Source organism: Heloderma suspectum, chromosome 1 (assembly GCF_057233095.1).
Source record: "Heloderma suspectum isolate Gila_16-S chromosome 1, 16-S_ref, whole genome shotgun sequence".
Taxonomy (NCBI): domain Eukaryota; kingdom Metazoa; phylum Chordata; class Lepidosauria; order Squamata; family Helodermatidae; genus Heloderma; species Heloderma suspectum.
This window is the reverse complement of record NC_139458.1, coordinates 253,997,647-254,017,632: the sequence shown is the minus strand read 5'-3', so window position 1 is coordinate 254,017,632 and position 19,986 is coordinate 253,997,647. Positions and strand designations below refer to the sequence as shown.

Below are 19,986 nucleotides of genomic sequence, written 5' to 3'. Positions count from 1 at the left end.
GGCTGAAAGAGGTTCTGCAGCCCATCCTAGCCTGTCTCACCTCCTGCTCCAGGCTCCTCATTTTACAGGCACACAGTTGACTCACAGCCATGCTTGCTGCATTATTTATTTATTTAGATTTCTTTCCAAATCTAAATTTATTTATTTAGATTTCTTTTCCAGCAGGTTACCATAAATGCATAACTACATTCAGTTTTACCTTTGCAACAGTGAGTTTCATGGCTGAGTGGGGACTAGAACCTGGACCTTTGAGTCCCGGTTCAACATTCTAACCACTGCACCACAGATGTCAACTCCCACCCGCCCCAGCCAACATGGCCAATGATCAGGAATCCTGGGAGTTGTAGTCCAAAACATCTGGAGGGCACTGGGTCAGCGAAGGCTACAATACCCCATTTGGAGCAGTGGCTCCCACTGGTGGAATAATTAGAAGATATAACGACAAGCCTCTCCCTATACCTGGAACTTCACATATTATATTGTCTAATATGCACCATACGCACAAAATATTTTACATGTTCCCAGAAAAAGTGACATGTATGCCAGTGATTCCTAAATTGCGTGCCAGGACACACACAAGAGGACCCTTGTACAGGATACATATTGACTACCTGATACTGCCAAGTGGTATCTTTTATGAGTTCCTCAGGTGGGCCAGTTATAACTCTGTTGTCTGTTTTTACAAGTTTCTTTTCTTGCGCTTCTTTGTGATCAGGCATGCCATCTCAGACATTGATAGTGGTCCCTTTTTTCCTGCTTATGGTTATGACGGTGGCCCTGCCACTGTGATTCCCCCACTGGAGCACTTTAGAATTATGGAGATCCAATTTGTACACCTGCATATCACTTGCGAGCAGGCTATTTGAAAGCCCGCATTTTCCTATCTGAGCCTGTGTGGGTTTTAAGATCCCTGGGAAATGCCTTTCTCTCTGGCTGGGTTTGCACATTATGCTAACCCATGGTATGGGTTGTTAAATTCTGGGTTCTTGTGTTGTGTGAACATAGCTGCTCTTACAAACAACCCAGAAGAGAACCCATGGTTTGTTGCCGAGTTATGAACTCTAGGTTTTTTAAATCATGGATTGTTAGTTCATGTGAACCCAGAACTATATGTTGTTCTTATGGTTGTTTCACCAGGCTACAGAGGCAAGCAAAAACATTTTTATTCAGACAGGCATTTGGCCTTTAAGCAGACTTGGAGCATTTCTACATGAGGCATTTATTGTGCACTCATGACTAGTCAATCAGGGTTTTTTGCAGGCCCTTTACATGATATCGTATACCTCCAGGGGACCTCCCAGCCTTTCTGGCGATTATAGTGGCTTAATTCTTTAACAGGAAAATGCGATAAGAGACTTCAACGCTCAATAACTTTCCAGTGAAATTCTGGAGTCGCGCTATATTGCAGCAGCATCTAGTGGCTGTATAATGAAACATATAGAACTTGCCCAGAAAGGAAAAAAACAAATGAAACCACATGAAAAGGAACTGATCTTAATCTCACAAGAAAACCAGAAGCAGAAGCTCTGGTAAGGGTGTGGGATTTTAACCTGGTGTAGAAATGCTATTGTTCACTGAAGTAGGTTTTAATCTGTTGAGTGCTGCTTATTTCTTTCTTAGTGATGTATTTCAATGGATACGTTTAAATTTTCTTTTAATTGATGTGGTTTTATGTTTTAATTATGATATGGTATTTTATCTGTATTTTTATGGTTAGCTGGCTTGAGCACCAGCTTTAGTGGAAAGGTGGGATATACATTTAACTAATAAATAAATACCTTCCAGAGAGATCTAGGAATGAGATCCGGTCATTCATATAAACTTTGAAAGTAGACACAGTTAATGAAGGCAATGAATATCTAAAAGCATGAACCAACACAACTTTTTATTATAGTGACATGGAGTGATGTGTAGGAACAGACCCTGTTATCAGCATCTCAATATGTATTTATTTACTTATATACCACCCAATAGCCAGAGCTCTCTAGGCGGTTCACAAAAATTAAAATCACAAAGTGCAGCATAAAACAATATAAAATATGAAAGCTTAAGACCAGATATAACAGTACAACCAGACTAAAACCCAACAGCAATGCAGAGATTTAAAACACAGATTTAAAACACCAGCGCTAAAAGATTAGGAAGCTAAAATGTTCAAATACTGGGAGAATAAAAAGGTCTTCACCTGGCACTGGAAGGAGAACAACACAGGCGCCAGATGAACCTCTCTGGGAAACTCATTCCACAGCCAGGGGGATATAGCAGAAAAGGCCCTCCTCCTGGTAGCCACCCACCTCACTTCCTTTGGTGGGGGCTCACGGAGAAGGCCGTTGAGGTTGATCATAGGGCACATATGGGAGGAGGCAATCCTTCAGATAACCTGGCCCCAAGCCGTTAAGAGTTCTGAATGTTAATACCAGCACTTTGAATCGGGCTAGGAAATGGATGGGCAGCCAGTGCCGCTGGAAAAGTACTGGCATAATGTGATCTCGTTGGCCAGTCCCTGTTAACAATCTTTGGACTAGCTGAAGTTTCCGGACCGTTTTCAAAGGCAGCCCCACGTATAACGCATTGCAGTGATCCAGATGAGAGGTTATCAGAGCATGGATAACTGTAGCTAGGCTATCTCTGTCCAGATAAGGGCATAGTTGGTATTAATCAATTAATCTGAATGCTATGAATCATTAGAAATGCAATGGACAACAAAGAAGCCATGGAGTGTTTTGAGTCAATGATTAGATGGGACTGCCCCTCATGCTCAGTAGAAATCTCCATTCATTATGGCAGCTTTTAAATGACTATGCTACAGGAAAGGGCCATATAGATTCACATTCCACAGTTTTTTTGGTGCTGTCATCCACATCATTAAATACTTTCAGGAAACCTGAAGTAATGAATTCATGTACCTTGAAATCTTATGTCCTCATCGCTGTCTCATTTATTCTGACGTAAATAGCATTCCTGATGTATACAGGCATTGCAGAACCTTTGAAGACTTCATTCCAAATGAAGTAACATTTATTTATTTACAGCATTTTTACCCCACTCTTCAGCCAAAACAAAAGGCTCCCAGAGCAGCTTACAAAGATTGATGACTGTCCCTTCCCTCAGGCTTGCAATCTAAAAGACACAATACAAAATAAAAGGGGATTGAGAGGGAGGGAGGAAAAAAGCTAAACGCAGGCACCAGTTCTTAGTTTAGCAGGCACCAGTTCTTAGTTTCCACGTTCTTATAGGTGTTCTTTCTGGCAGGGAAGGGCAAAACAAGCTTCCTGCAGCTGTTCCTTCTCTGGCCGATGTATGGGGCCAGGTTGGTCTCCCCATTGCTGTGGTGTTCTTCTTGGGAGGCAGCGGGTGCCCTTGGTTCTCTAGCCAATTTTGGTTTCAGAGCCAATGGGGGGGGGGGTTAAAAACTGCCAGAGGGGCCATTTGCAGGACAAAAGTGGCAGGGAGGAGAAGGGTTAAGTACCCCCTCCCCCCAGCCTATTGTTTCTGCACTGCAAATGTCATTCCCCTAGAGCCCGCATTAGAGTTATAAAAGTAAAACAAGATTGAGAACCTCACTTTCTTTATAATGTCTAGTTTGGCCCTCGGCGTAGAATGAAAGGCAGGGCAATTTCACGATATCATAGGCCGTATCAGGGCCAGCTAAAGAGGGTGGAAAGGGTGGACCTTTGCCAGGGGCCCAAGATCAGCAAAGGGCCCACTAATAACACCTTCATTCTCACTTCCCACAGAACATCCAAGACAGGCAGAGGCAGGATGAGAGAATTTCAAGTTTGTACACCCCATATCTTTTAGGTTATTATTATTGATTTATTTATAAGGTTTTCAACCTGCCTTTTAGGGTGCATTGCACTCAGCAAGGCTGCTTATATTATAAAATATCAACATTCAGTTACATTTAAATACACACAACACACAGCAGCAGCAGGTTTTTAAAGATTGGAATAGAAATTAAAGAGAAGCACAACTAAAACTGTAAAACAGATGTATCATTCTTTCAAGTGGTACAAAACTATTTGGAAGAAGTTTCTAATAATTATATTATGTCCCAGTGGGCCAATTATGTCTTGCAAGCATCTGTAGATAAATTGAGAATCCAGTCTTCTGTTTCCATTCATTTTAAATGATAATTCATTTAGATGGATGCAAGTTTAATATTTGCCTATTTGTCCAATGACAATACAGGATGTAACCATGCATTTAACTATGCACATTTATAGAGCAATCCTGCCCAGGGCATGAGGTGAGGGGCTGCTCTCCCATTGAAAACGGGCTGGGGGATTAGCTCCAGGCTTGCATAGCCAACAGGCCCAATTCAGGCCTCTCTCAGGGTAAAAGAAGTGCTTTGGATCCAGTGAATCCAAAAGATACCTCTGCTTTACCCCATTTTGGGGGCTACTGCTAGTGAGAACACCACTGGTAGCAGATTTACACCTGCCTGTGGAGATTTCTGCAGACATAACTGGGGCCTACAGGGCTGCCGCACTCCAACAGAGCTCCTCTCCGCTAGGGGGGTGCCTCTGCCACATCCTAAAACCCCTCATACAGCTGCCTGAAGGGGTTAGGATTGCTCTGCCCCTCAAGAGTCAGTCCCATTGAATTCTGCAGGCTGTACTGGTAAGAAACGTGTGTATAGGATGAAGCTGCGTATCTCATTTATTTCAGCGAGTGCAAGTACATTCATACTAGTTACTGAGGACTGGGGCTGCCGTTCTTTTAAGGAGAAGGGGGAATTCAATTAGGTGCAATTTTTCTCACCTCACACTGCTACCCTGAGGGAGACGGCGACGCTTGGCAGAATCTGTATTTTGCAACCCGCTTGACAAAACCGTTGGCCTGGTGTTGTCAAGTAAGCAAAGAAAAGGGTTCTTGATCCACAACTCACTCACTCATGAGTACACGCATGCAGGACCGGCCAGAGGCTGAGCATCGCGTTACACTGGAGGCAGCCTCGGAGTTCAGCCTTGCCAGAGCAAGCAGTGCTCTGCAGGTAGCGAACCTCTCTGCTTCCCGCCTCCCAGCCGTTTGAGTTACATCGAAATCCAGCTAATCCCATTGCTAGCAGGTCGACAAGATCCCGAAACTAAACCCATATTCCTAGGCTTTAAAAAAAGAGCCAGTACTCAATGGAAGTTTTGCCTGAGAAAGGATTGGCGTGTTTACTTAACTAGCTTGCTAACAAAGTTTTTAAAGTGGATTTTTTTTTTTTTCTCGTGAGAAAAAAAACTACAACTCTGCTGAGAGGGGCGCATTCCGGGGGTGGGGGGATATTAATTTAAAAAACTTCTAGACAATGAAGAGTCGGAAGGTGGGGAGGGCTAGCCGCAGAATCGTGGTCGTACAGATACAACAATTGCTCTGCACGCTCCGCCCGCCCCTTTAAAATTAAACTTCAAATATTGTATGGCCTCTTGGAGAACGACCGACAGACGGACAGCTCGCTCGTTACTGCATATTTCGAAAGGAGAGCGCCTTTAAGAGTTCCCGCCTTCTTCTCCGCCCCCCTTTTTTACTAGCTTCACTAATTGAGTAACAAGGGAGCTCAGTACCTGGCATGAGCTGTACTCTGTGCGTCTTAAAAAGCAACTTTGTGCCGTTGTCGCTCAGTGCGGTGAAGGGAGCAGACCAGTTCGCTTTTTACCCGCTCAGATTTTGTGAAGCGATTAGTAGTGTCTCCTTGAAAAGCCAGCCAGACGAGTTGGATGCCTTTCTACAGGTTTCTCTGTAAGAGACTTTTACCTGCTCATCCTGCGTTGGCTTGTTAAAAGTTTGAAGTACCAAAACCCTCCTAGAGGCTAGGAACCTGCTCTTTGAAAACAAATGGCTAATCCTAATGGTCTCGCCAATGGACATCTACACTGTCGTCAGAAGAGGAATAACTTCTTAAAACATGAAATCCACAAGAAGAATGGAGTTGTTAAAGAAATCAAGGTAAGCTTTGCTCCCTGAAAAAGAAAAAAATAGTGTTTAAGTTGTATGGGGTAGCTTGTTCTTCCCCACCCCACCCCGCTTTAGTTTATATCTTAATACATAGGTGTGGAAGTCAGCCTCAATTGTCTAAGAGCAATGCTTAGGTTGTTGCACCTAAGTTCTCCTCATCCTTGTAATTAGTTTCTGGTATTTCATGGCCAACTTGGCTACACGTGTTTTTCCTATATCTGTCTAAAAGGCTCCCTGTTAGTACAACTTATACAACAAAATAAATCACTGCTTTACAAAAAGAAGCAAACTTTGCTTTCCCTGTTCTTATATATGCTGGATGGTCCAACTGCTGTATGACTGTGATTTACAAAATGGAACCAATTTGTATGAGATTCCGTTTGTCATTTCATAGCTCAGACTAGCCTAGTATGTTCTTCTTAAAACTATATTGAGTAAATTGAATATATTATCATGCTTATTTGAGATATTATTTAGCTTCCTTCACTTTCTTGAATCCAACATCACACTGCTCAGATGCTTCCTGACTTGTTATTGAGTGTCATCTTGCAAAACAGGGCTTGGTTAAAGTTTTGAAAAGTGTGTGTGTGTGTGTGTGTGTGTGGGGGGGTACTTTCTATATAGAAAAGTATTATGGGATGTTTGAAATGTATAGTTGTGACAGGGAGGGAGGTGGAGCATAGGAAGGTTCATTCATACAGAAACAGGCCCCTGGTCCATCTATCTGGCTCAGCATTGTACACCATTGGTCTTCAGCTGGAGAGTCAAGGACCCACTGCTGGGTTTAAGCCTGATCTAAGGTAAGTCACAATAAACAGCAATACCTCTATACAAATATATGGTGAAAAATTAAGAAGTTGGTCTCCATGTTTGGGCTAAAGGTGAGCCCCAGGTTTGGAAAAGTTGAAAACCACAGGTTTGCTCCCTGGTAGCAGCTCTCTACAGTTTCAGACAATAGTCCTTCTCAGCCATACCTGAAGAAGCTAGGGATTGAACCTGGGACCTTTAGCATGCAGACTAGGTGCTACATACAGTCCTTCTCTTAAGATGAAAACAGAGTTTCTGTTATCCTATAAATCAAAGTTTCAATAGGATAAAGTGCATTAACCATGCGACTTTAAATACTGTGGATCCGCTGAGTAAATTAAAAAGTGTGCATTCATAATCCAGCTTTGCTTTGTTGGATAGTATCTCTCCTTCAGCTTTCCCATGAGTAGTTTAAATACAGTGTGGTGACAGAACAGCTGTTGACTGAATTACCCAGACCTGGAAATCTTCCAAATAAGAATTTCCTATCTGGAGACTCTTCCTATCTCAAATTGCATACTTAGCTGTGATTATTAAATAGATCCACCCAGTGCTGGATGTGAGGAGTGTCTGGGTGGCTCTTGCTTAGTATGACAATGGAAGAAAACTTGTGTAACTTATGGAAAGGGGCATGTCTGACTCACTCATATCTGAGAGGTTCACCACTCTGAGGCGTAGTTCAACCTGCAGAAGTAGTTACTTGATGAATGCTGAAAGTGAACTTTTGAGAATCGGACTCTGTGCAAGAGAAGAGATCGCTTCCTAAAATCTAGTGACTTACCTTAAGGGGGATATGGCCAATAAAATGATATTTGATAAAAGAGTAAACAGAAGTGATTAGAGAATTCCTAATAGAAGTATAATTGTAACATTTTACTTTATTGGGTAATCTTCTGATACTTCTCCTGAATGCGTGTACACGTTCTTACAGCATCAGGAAATATAACTACCTGCGTAGGAGACAACAGAGCTCCGATTCGCCCACTGCCAAAAAATACTATGAAGCAGTTGAAGTGCAAAGTATTTTAAGTCTGTAGTAATGTTTTGTTTCCTTTATTAAATTGAGCCAAAACATTCTCATGAGTTTAAAACTATCTCATAAATTAATGTGCCAATTCTATGAATTTGTCACACTTCGTGTGTGTGTTCAGTGCAATGTCTACACAAGTGTGCTTGAGGTGATGAATGAACTGGAAGAAAGAATGCTGCATACACTGCTTTTGAGAAAGAGGATCCTTGAGACTTGCCATTTGAAGTGCCTGGGATCTCCAGACCAGTTTATTTACACTGCCACCCAAGTGAACTTCTTTGCCTCCTGCCTAGTGTGTGTGTGTGTGTGTGTGTGGTCCATGAGTTTTTGGAAACATCTGCATACTTTGGCAAGTACGAAGTGTTGTTTTTCTGTACCACCACCTGACCTCTGACTCGTACAAATGATGGATTATGAAGCAGTAAAAAGGGATTTCTCACCCAAGGTAAGTGTAAACTAGGCATGGAAGATAGATTAATGCAGCACAACTAGATCCTAGGATAATAGGATTATAGGGAAGAATTGGGAACAGAACGTTAAAGTAGCAAGGACGAATTTGCTGTAATGTTCATATGTTTACATTTCTTTCTTTGCCTCTGTTCCTCCTCTGTCTTATGCACATCAGTATCTGTTTTTCACTTGGATATTGCTGTCTATTCCAGATGTTCATATGTAGAATGGAGACTTGTGTTGATAAGAATTCTATTTAGTCAACTACCATTAGTGCTTAGTTGAGTGTTTCCATAGACCCAGTTTAGTGCAAAAATGTTGACTAGTTACTCTTTAAGCATTATTTCTACCTCTCTCCTGGTGATGTTTCTCTTGCAGGCCATTACTCCCCATATATAGCTATCAAATGTGCAGTGATGTAGAGCTGGCAGCCCCAAACTTGAACCTCTAGTGCTGTAGCAAGATAAGAAGTAGCCTGATACCAGGTCAGGCTATCTGGCTATTTAGCCCAGTATTGACCACTCTGACTCATGCGCAGCAGGCCTCCACGGTCAAAAATACTTTTTGATTTCAAAAATACTGTTGCTTTGTTTGGGGCCAGCAGATCATTGCTGCAATGGTACATAATGGCTGGGATCCAACAAGCTACATTAGGCATGCTCCTAGTAAGCACCTTTTTTACTTGTCTTTGAACTGCAGACCCTTAATGCCACTGCAGCAAACTGCTTTTAAAGCCCCACTCAGTTTCAAAAGTAGCTTGCCATGTGGCACGGAAGTCAAGTCCCAAAACTCCACTGGGTGAGTAGAACTGTTTGCATAGTTCTTTGGATCCCAACTTTTGTGCTTAATGAGAGAAGCTTTGGGGTGAGAATTGTGTCCAAGTTCTGCTGTCTCCTGAACACTTGTGGGGGTAGAGAGGAAAGAAGAAAAGGCTTGTCGTGTGACTCATCTCTATAGAATACAGTCTACAATGAATCTAAGTTTGCTAAACCACTCTACTTTGAATTCAGAAGTTGGTTCAGCTGATGGTGATGTGTTGTTAACAAGTAGAGTACATAAGAGCTGCCAGGAGTTCACAAAATACGTAATACTTATTACTAGCGCTGCAGCCAAGAGCTTCTGCAGTAATAGCTGCTTGTATTCTATTATAGCCGCAGTAAGGTCAGTTTGAATAAGCCATGAAACCACTGTAGACTTTATTCTCACATCGTCATTTCTGAGGACATTTACTGGGCACTGAAAACTTGGGGATAAAGCCTTGGATCTTAATGACTGGTCATAATTCAGCCAATGCTAGGTTTCAGCCAGCCATTCAAATGTTTTATTCCAGTGTTTATTTTGTCAAATGAAGTGGGCAATCTTCTACCACATGTCATTTCTACCACTAGGGTGGATAAAAATAGATTATTTTTAAAAATCAGTTTTTTAATATTTTAATCAGATTATTGTTAATTAAAAATACAAAATTTCTCTCTGTAAAAAAACATAGTTACAGTTAAGTCTCATCGTAACCATGCTAAACCTACACTTAGATGGGAGTATCCAATGCTGTCCGTCCATGAACGGGATCCATGTCCACTTCTGTTCTGCGAGCGGCCAGCCCTGCCAATTCCCTTCTGCAAGCAGCGCCTACTACTTGCAGAATGGAGATTTAACACTCCCAGGGCAAGCCCCCAAACAAGTGGAAACGCATGTTTCTGGAACAGGGCAGGTTGGCAGAGCTCCCTTATGTGAACTCTGCCTGCCTGCCCCATTCCAGAACCTACAGTTTCCACTTGTTTTGGGTTGCCCCTGGGAGTGCTAAATCTCTGTCCTGCAAGTGGTGGGCGCCACATGCAGAAGAGAATCGGTGGGGCTGGCCACTTGCAGGTAGTTTCCATTGGACACTGCCCACAATCTCATAAAAATGAATTAATGGCTCTGTCACCTTCACACACATTGTAGGCATTTCATAAAACATAGGCATCATTTTATCTTTTCATATCACAGAGATGATTCTGTCCAGCTTAAGTATGCTTGTTGCAAATTCTGGGCTTTTGGTTATTGTTTGACTAAACTCACATGTGCGAAGACACGGGGTGTTCAGACAATCGCATAGGGAGAAGAAGCCATTGTGGCTTTTCCCCCTGCCCCCACGCATGCTGCATGCGCAACAACGATTTGCATCATTCCCTGAATGCAGCGCATGCAGGTTGGCGTGTCAACTGAACCTGGCGGGCAGCACAGCAGGGGTACTTTCGTACCCACCCTATAACCCCTACTGCAAGTTGTAGAGCCACCCCTACTGCGCCATGTACTGGGTTTGGTTGACATGCCAACCTGTGCTGCATCGCGGGGAATTGTGCCAATGATCGGCACTCACACAGAGAAGCCAGCATGGTTTTTCTCCCTATGTGATCATCTGAACCCAGTCACAAACTGGGATTGTTGTGCTGCTTATGTGATGGAGCTGCTGAGCCAAGCAAGACAGAAGAGTTAATTAAGACAGGAAGAAAATATAGCATGGTGAATAAAAATCAATAATTTTTTTTAAAAATCAGAAAAAAATGATTTTTTGAATCAAAAAATGGAAATACTAAGTTTCTCTTTAATTACTAGGTTAATGTAAAATAATCTGGATATAAGCATGTTGGCCATATAGTTAAATTGATTCAATGCTTCTACCAGGTACATTGAGCTAAAGGAGGCTTTTCTATCCAAATTAAGAACCAATCCGATCATTTCACAGATGAATATTTACATTCTACCCAAACGCTGGCATTTCAATTTCACCTGATGAAAATAAACTGTTCCAGTCTGCCCAATAACTACCAAACTTTGCTTCAACCTGTCAGTCATCAAATTGCCCGGTATGCATCTGCCTATATTCCCATACTTGGGCTGCAATCCTGTAACCTCTTGCCTAGGAGTAAGTCCCATTGAACTCAATCGTACATATTTCTGAGTAGACCTCTATAGGATTTCACTGTTAACTACAAATGATCATGGGTACTGGTTATTAGAAACACCCTGTATGGGAATATTTTAAAGACATGTTCTTTATAAGTAAAAAAAAAGGTAAGCATGCAAAATATACACAATGAGAGAAATAGTCACAGTGGGGCAAAGCCTACTTGTAAGTATGAAACAGTATAAATAATACTCAATTTCAGGGGTCCTCAACCTTTTTGGACTTGTGGGCACATTTGGGAATTTGAAACCATGCTGTGGGCACCACCACAAAATGCCTAATCAGTGGATCGCCACTTTGGCGTCTACCTGTCATGTCTATGGATCTCAGGCTGCATCTTATTTAGCAAAAAACTTAGTTTCATGTCTACTGGACACCACAGTATCTCTTTAATAGGGATTTGTCTAATTTGGCTAATTGCTGGCAGTGCAACACAGCTAATGCTGTCCCAGGACATAGTCTGAAGGCACATGAGGCAGCCACCTTGGTGGAGTTAAGCAGGTTTGGGTCCAGTCAGTGCTTGGAGACCACCTGGGAACCACATGTTATCACCTTTGAGTTCCATGATGGAAGAAAGGTGGGATATGTAATAAATTAAATAAATACTTAATGCTTCTTTTAAACATATGTTTTTGCAGTGTCCAATAGTTCCCTCTTTTGGGAGCAAGGTTATTACACAGATAAGTTTTGTACTGAACAGTCTTTAATATTCACTGATGTACACGCTCTTTTAAACTATTTACCTGCTTCATGGAAATTAACAAATGGTCAGTATAAATGGATTCTCAGCACCCTTTTGACAGCCAAAAGGCTGATATTACAACACTGAAGGATAAACACTCACCTCCTATAACACAATAGAGTGAGGACCTTAGAACACTTTCAATATTTGTACGGGTAGCATATAGACACCACCTTCAAATAGATGCATATTTGGATATTTGGGCGACTTTTGTGGAAGCCTAAGTATAATTGCTAGAAAGTCATAATAATTTCCTACAAATCCATGTACACATATTAAAATATGGAAAAAAGATTTTTTTAAAAAAAAATAGGGGGTGCACGTGGGTATCACACTGGGGACCACTTTATGGGCAGCATTAGAGGTGCCTTCTGGAAGGGCCCATGCTCTATTTAGTTGTAAATTAACATGGTTTAGTGGTCAGGTTTGCACCATTGTTCAGGAAATGTATGCAAGCGTCAATGGGAAACTTGATTTAAAATCAACCTTTTTTTCTTGCTGATTTAAACTGTTCCTGACGCAAAATATTTCCCACTGTCTATCCAGTTATCCTGCTTCGTATCAGTGCATTTGCTGTTTCTGTTCTCTCTGATATTTGAGTGTCATGGTTTTCCGTTGTGCTTCTGGTGTAACTCACCCCACCCCAAACCTGCCATCCAGTCCACTACTGCCTTAATGTAGTTAACTCCCTCCCTGCTTAGATTCAGGTCTTACTACTTCATAATTAGAGGCTTCAAAGATTCCATTCCCCTGCTAGCTCTTTTTTGTGGATCTAAACCAAATTTAAAATTGCTGTGAAAAACATGTGAGTGTGTGATCAGTACTTTGGCAGAATTTCTCACTTTACCAGATTGTAGGTACCTGATACAGCAGCCTTCCCCAACCTAGTACCCTCCAGTTATGTTGGACCACAACTCCCAGCATCCCCCAGCCAGGTTGGAGAAGGCTGTGCTAGAAGGAAGGAGTGGGTCCTGTGGTCTTGAAGTGTGTAGATCCCTTCAGACAAAAGCTATCCATCTAGAGTGAAAGGATGGCTTTCTCTAAACAGTGTACATAAACCTTCACCAGGGACTGGAGAGTACATAAGAACCTCACTGGGCCACCAAACTGGACAGCCAGGTTCTTCCAGGAAGCCCACAAGCTGGAGATGGAGGCAGTATCCCCACACACACTGTTCATGCCTCAAGCAATGGTATGCAGAGATATAGTGCTTCTGCACCAGGAGATTCCATTTAGCAGTCATGATTAATACCTGTTAGCCTTACCCTCCATTAATTTGTTTAATCCCTGTTGAACACCATGTAAACTGATGGCCATTAGCATATTATGTATTCTGTAATGTAATGTTTGTCCCGAGTCTACGTCTACTCAGTTTCATTGGGCGACCTTCTAGTCACAGTGAAGACTAGAAGAAACAAGGGAGAGAAAATTATTGTTCTCCCCACTTCAGATTGTGGTTTGCTTTGAAATTCCAAGATTGTCAGGGATGAAGAGAATTTAATATGTGATTGTGCTTCATTTTCTACGCAAGCCTCAAGTAAACATGGCTAGGTTGGTCAGCCTGACAGACTGACCACAGTGTTTGCTTGTGGAAGACTTCATTATACACTATTAACAGGTTCTGTTACCAGATCATATTTTAAGACCAAACTTCACAAATCTTTTATTGGAGATGGGGAGGGGGGAGGACCAGGTACAAGCATACCCTTCAGGCTCTGCCTCTTTTTGAACTGTGTGCTCCAGTTCTCAATATATATTGTTTTTGTATTTGATTCTGCAGCATATTTTCCAGCAGGCCCAACCTTACTGTTAGGAAGAATGAGGAGGCAGCCTCAGGCGACAGTTGCGGAGGGGTGCAGGATGGGTAGAGCTGCATAAGTCATACAGCTTGCCCTGTGCCCCCTAAGCTAGCATCCTGCCTTCAGGTGCAGTGGAAAATGTCCTGTCACCAGTGTTGAAACAAGATTCAACTGCCAGTCTAATCTGTTTGTATATGAATGGGAGGCTGCCAGGGTCCATCTTATCCTTTGCCTCAGACAGAAAAATGTGTTGGGCCAGCATAATTTTTCAAACCTCTGTAATGTCCACCACCACCATGCCTCTTGTTCATCTTTTCCCCCTGAACAAAAAATCCCCATATGCTCTAGCCTCTCATCATAGGGAAAGTGTTCCCACCTCTTGATTGTTTTAGTTGCTACTTTCTGAATTTCCTTCAGCTCCATGGTTCCCTTTTTGAGATAGGGTGACCAGAACTGTATGCAGTATTCCAAATGCAGCAATACTGCAGGGTTGTATAAGACATGAAGATTGGATGTTTCATATTCGATCCCTGTCATTACTTGTCTCCATCGCACACGCCAGCTAACTTTTTTTCCCCTACTGACTTTGTCTCTTACAACATGATTTACAGTGGGCCAGTTCAGTTATGATGCTGGCATGTTCAAAGCTGACAAAAAGAATAAAATCCCTTGGATTATGCAATTATAGGTGGGGCTGCCACCACATGATGTAATTCTTGTTAATGGCATGGCAAAATTAAAGGAAGGATTAGATATTTATGTAGGCGATGGGACATCAATAGTTATATGCCTAACTCTTATGCCTTTAAGGAAATTGCAGAGGAAACACAGCTTTCAGCACCACAACCATTCTAACCTTTATTTCATAAGTATTGTGTGGAAGGTGCTGTACAGAACACAAAAGTGATGTGGTCCCTACCTAGAGGGCTAACATCCTGCAATCAATTTGATGAGCTGTTGTGCCTGTATAAAAATAATCTCAGCACTATAGATTTTTTTCTTGTTCCATCTCTGCATATTTCCTAGTTTAATTGAATTGTGTGTTTTTATCAAAGTCATATAAATCCTTGTGGCCAGAGTATTTAAAAGATACTTGGTTACTCACTGACAATCCAACATTTGCTTGTGGCTATCTGCCCAATTTATATGTTAATTACACTATCCAGTTGTACAGCAATGTTAAAAGCTGATACAAGTTCATCTTGCAATACATTACTACATAATGTATTTCAACATGACTAGTTCTGCTACTTAGATGATATCTGTGGCCAGGAGTGTCTCTTTCCAGCTTTGCTTGATATTATGATGGATATGACTGGCACATGTGTTCTGGTAACTTCAAGGCTGGGTTATTGCAATTGCACGTTGGGAAAAGTATGTAGAAACTGAACACTCCAGAATGCAGCTGTTGACAGGTACCAGTTCAAGAGACTATACAATATAGGTCCCTCAAAGTATGACTTTACTTGGTAGCCAACCAATATTTTCTACTAGCCAGTTTCAAAGTTCATTCCCACCACAATACTGGCTGGGACTAGTTAAGAGCAAAACTAGGGCTCTCTAAACTACGCTTACTAACAAACAACACAGTAGTACAGGAAATTTACCCAACTGTAGATCCCATACAAGCCACCCATATTACTGCTCAAGGAATATTTAGGCTTCAAACCATTGTATGTTTATCTGAAAGTCCTATGCCCTGTACAGGTGTTCGTAAAGCATGTTATGTCTACACGTGAGGAGGGGGAGTGGGCACCAGTGCCCTAGTGCTGACCCCCAAAGCATCCATTCTCATCAGCCTCCGCTTGTAGAGGCTGACCATCTGCAGCAGAGAGCCTTTGGCATCTGTGGAGGCTCTCTGCTGCAGACAGTCAGCCTCTAGATGTGGAAGCTGACAGGTGAGAGCTAGGTTGCTTGTGCCTGCTCTCCCTGGCCATGTGTAGAGGTTACATGCTTTATGAATACCTGCATAGGGCTCCACTGCTAATTTGGCTCAGTCTCTCATCAGCTTTTGATACCATTGACTGTGGTATCCTCCTAGATCAACTCTGTGCGACGTGCATTGGAGGTTCTGTGTTACAGTGGTTCTGGTCTTACCTGCGGGGCTGATCTCAGAGAATAACACTGGGTGACCGTTTCTTGGCCCCTTGGCAATTGAGCTATGAGGTTCTGCAGGGCACCATCCTGCCCCCAATGTTGTTTAATATCTGTATGAAGCTACTGGGAGTGGCCATTAGGGGACTTGGAGAGAAATGCCATCAGTATGCTGATGACACACAGCTCTGTCTCCCTGTGACATCTGAATTAGGTGAGGCTGTGCAAGTCCTGAATCAGTGCCTAGATGCAGTAATGGGCTGGATGAGGGCCAATGAACTGAAGTTGAATCCTGGCAAGATAGAAGCCCTGTGGATGAGTGGTTCCCGGGTCTGGGAGATAGCCTCATAGCCTGTTCTGGGTGGGGCTGCACTCCCTCTGAAAGATCAGGTTCGTAGTCTGGAGGTACTTCTAGATCCATCGCTGTCGCTGGGGCCCCAAGTGGCTGTGGCGCCTCAGAGGGCCTTTTACCAGCTTCGGCTGGCTTGCCAGCTACGGTCTCTCCTGGACAGGGGTAACTTAGCTACAGTGGTACAGGCGCTAGTAACCTCAAGACTGGATTGCTGCAATGCGCTCTTTCTGGGTCTGCCCTTAAGGCTATTCCAGAAGTTGGAGTTAATGCAGAATGCAGCAGCTTGGCTGTTATCAGGAGCTGCCTCTTTTCAACATGCAGCTCCTTTGCTGAGGGAACTGCACTGGCTGCCTATTCGCTACCAGGGCCAAGTTTAATGTTTTGGTACTACTGTACAAAGCCCTAAACAACTGGAGACCAGGATACCTGAGAGAGCATCTTCTCCCTTACCAACCTGCCTGATCGCTGAGGTCATCAGTGGGCATGCTCCTGATTGTTCCACACTAGGAGAAGAGCCTTCAGTGTGGTGGCTCCCTTCCTATGGAACTCCCTGCCTCTGGAGGTCAGGCAGGTGCCAGCACAGTGTTGTTTTTAGCACCTCCTGAAAACAGCTCATTTGCAGGAAGCCTTCCTTGGTTGATCAGCCTCAATTTTATTGGCACTCTGTTTTTTGAAGAATAATTTTGATATGTTTTATTCTTTACCTTCTGTTCATTTTATCTCTTGTTGTTCACCGCTCTGGAATCTGTTTAGATGTGGTATACAAGCATTGTAAATAAATAATACTGAACACATTTTAATAGGGCAGTTCTGTTAGAGAAGAGGAGACGGAGAACAAGCGAGTGAAAACTCAACCACTACAAGCCGAGATCTAATAATTACATCATTTGTTTATTGCCATGCTGCACTCAGTAAACTATTCCAGGTGTAGCAAGAACAAAATATGCTGCAAAACCCCTGACACCTGTACTCTTTCCATCCTGGCAACTCCATATTTGAAACACAGGCAGCACGCTCAGCGGTGCTAGTCTGCAGCTCCTTATGGTAGAATGTGTTTGGGAATGGAATGATGGGTTGGGAAGTAAATTTTCTGTAAACAGCTCAGTTTTAGAGATTCCCTTCCTCCTGTGTCAAGCTACATCTAGTGGTGCTGGGATAAGCAGCACAAGCTCTCTTTTTTGCAGCATGCACTGCAAAAAGCTTCCATCCATGAAACAATGGCATAAACAGCCCAATCCAGTGCAGAATTGGGTGCACCAAAACCAACTGAAATCGATGGGCTTAAGTAGGATAACCTCTGCGTAGGATTAGACCATCACGTCTTGCCCTCAGATTTTACTCACCTGTTTAAAAATATGCTTGATGCTGGCAAGTGCATTTTTATATCATGGAATACATGCCCTTGAGTGGAAGGATTGCAGTTGGATTGAAGCTGAAGCTCAAATACTTTGGCCACCTAATGCGAAGAGAAAACTCTCTGGAAAAGACCCTGATGCTGGGAAAGACTGAAGGCAAAAGGAGAAGGGGAGGCAGAGGATGAGATGCCTAGATAGCATCACTGTTGCAATGAATATGGACTTGAGCACACTCTGGAAGAGAGTGCAGGACAGGAAGGCCTGGCATGCTATGGTCCATGGGGTCACGAAGAGTCGGACACAACTGAACAACAACAACAATCAGTTCAGAGTACTGCTTTTTTTAATATTTAAAGCCAAAATAAGAGACAAAGCTCAAAATGATTCTCAAAGTTCAAACATTCATTAGAAGATGCTTTGAAAGAATTATCAATATACTTTGAGAGAACTATCACAATAAGTGGAGTGAAATCACTCTGTTTTTGTATAAGGCAATACACTGAAACAACTTGGGCATGCTTGTGTTTTCTAATACACTTTTGCATTTCTCCTATCATTTTGAAATGTTGGCTTCTAGTTCCCTTAGTGCTGCCCTTCCCTTTTATGTTTTGAGCTTTAACTAGGTTTTTTTTTTAATTCTCTAGGCACTGCTCCTCCCCTCCCCCCTTGGCCCGAGGTCATCTTCAGAAGAGGCCTAGAACTGGGCAGATGCTAGAGCCATTTCCCTGCTTCTGTCTTTCCTTTGGAATTTATTTCCAAGTGCAGGGGAGGGGTTGCCAGCTTGCTTCAAGTTTTTAGAAGAAGTGCGAAGACCTTCCCCATTTTGTTTTTCAGAAAAAAAACTTCTATTGTTTAGACAGGTACTGCTGAAAATGTTTTGCTGGAACTGGCTATTGGTTACCCCTCTGTTTTGTCTTCTAATGTTTTAAATTTAGGTTTTATTGTATTTCACAGAAAAGCAAGATTTAAAAATGTCTCGTGGCTCTGTAGCAATCTACAATATACATTCCTTCCTGCTTTTAAGATCTGTTTTATTTATTTACTGTATTTTTGTCTTGTTTTTAAGATAATTATTGTCTCACAAAGAGGCTCACATGAAATAAAAAAAGAAACAGGCCTTGCCCTCAGGCTTACAAACTAAGATTTTACATACCAAGCCAAGGTTTGTTCTCTGTTACGACTCTGGCTTGTCAGGGGAGAGACAAGCTAGAGTTCCTGGTTTGGATGTCACGTTAACCAAGCCAGGGATGAAGAGTCTCTGCGGCCATTCAGATACAGACTAACCCATGCTCAGTGGTTGAGTATGGGTTGTTTGTTAAACCATGGGTTAGCATGTTGTCTGAATGTCCAGAGGGTGGCTTGTTAACCACCCTGAACAACCCAACAACAAACCATGGGTTCTCAAGGTGGCTTGTTTGAGAAAATAAGCCACACTGCATTGTTAACAAGCCACCCTGTGGACTTTCAGAAAACACACTAACCCATGGTTCAACAAACAACCCACAGTTCAACAGCACCCCACACTAAACCACTGAAAGTGAGTTCGTGTGCTATCTGAACAGCCCCTCTGGCTTGTTTAGCCATTCCCACTGACAGCAAGAGCCAAGCAGGAGTGATCTAGCTGCATGCACTAGCAGCCTGACTCACTCACAGTAACCCGGAGGTTTAAAAAAATAAATAAGACACCTTTGGGTTACGATGCCTTATCAGTCTCTCTCTAGTAATGGCTACACATGTATACCTATACCATTTCCATGGCTTTCTCCAAAACTCATGGATGTGGCTTTTGTCAGTAACGTCCAGATTCCCGCATAGTGTTGGAGCGCACAGTTGTCTGTCCTAACTCTTTTTAGGAAACCCTAGGCCTGGTTGCGTCATGGTCCTAATGTGTATAGTTCCAGTGTCCTGAAGCAAATAAGTAGGGTAATGTTGCATACTAATACAGCAGCTTCAGGTTCTGCACATAAAAAACATGATCATAAAGACAGACAAGCCTTGTAAGGCAGCCGACTCATAAGACATTCTGTTTTTACTACGCTCAGCCACCCCATCTAAAGGTGAGAAGAGGATATCAGTCATGTAATCTCACAATCAATGATTTGGGTTTTCAAGAAAATCTTGAATTACAACACTTTTTCCAATGACCTGAGTTGACTAGAATCTGACTTAATGTGTCAGATTAATAAACACAACTCAAAAGTACACTGAGTATTAATAAAGTACAACTCAAAAGTACCACCATTTACGTGGTTGATAAATAATTAAATATATCAATAGCCAAAAGCACCTGAGCAGAAATATTTATTTTAAGGAGGGTGGAATCAATAAAACACCTTTTAAAAATGTGATGTAAATACTATATTCAAACAAATTAAAGCCTTACTTGAAAAATATTTTGACTGGGACATTCTTAAATAGTTTAAGACATGACAGCTCAACATTATACAGCCTTTCCATTGTT

General features: G+C 42.3%; 1 protein-coding gene across 1 annotated transcript in view; it reads left to right on the top strand.

Annotated features, from left to right (window-relative positions):
• Positions 1 to 5,611: 5,611 nt before the first annotated feature.
• SPTLC3 (serine palmitoyltransferase long chain base subunit 3) overlaps positions 5,612 to 19,986 on the top strand; it is a 124,360-nt gene continuing 109,985 nt past the window's right edge. Inside the window, exon 1 of the mRNA XM_084824655.1 lies at positions 5,612 to 5,937. Within this exon, the coding sequence (XP_084680781.1) occupies positions 5,827 to 5,937 (111 nt within the window). The 5' untranslated portion in view covers positions 5,612 to 5,826. The remainder of the gene's footprint in view (positions 5,938 to 19,986) is intronic.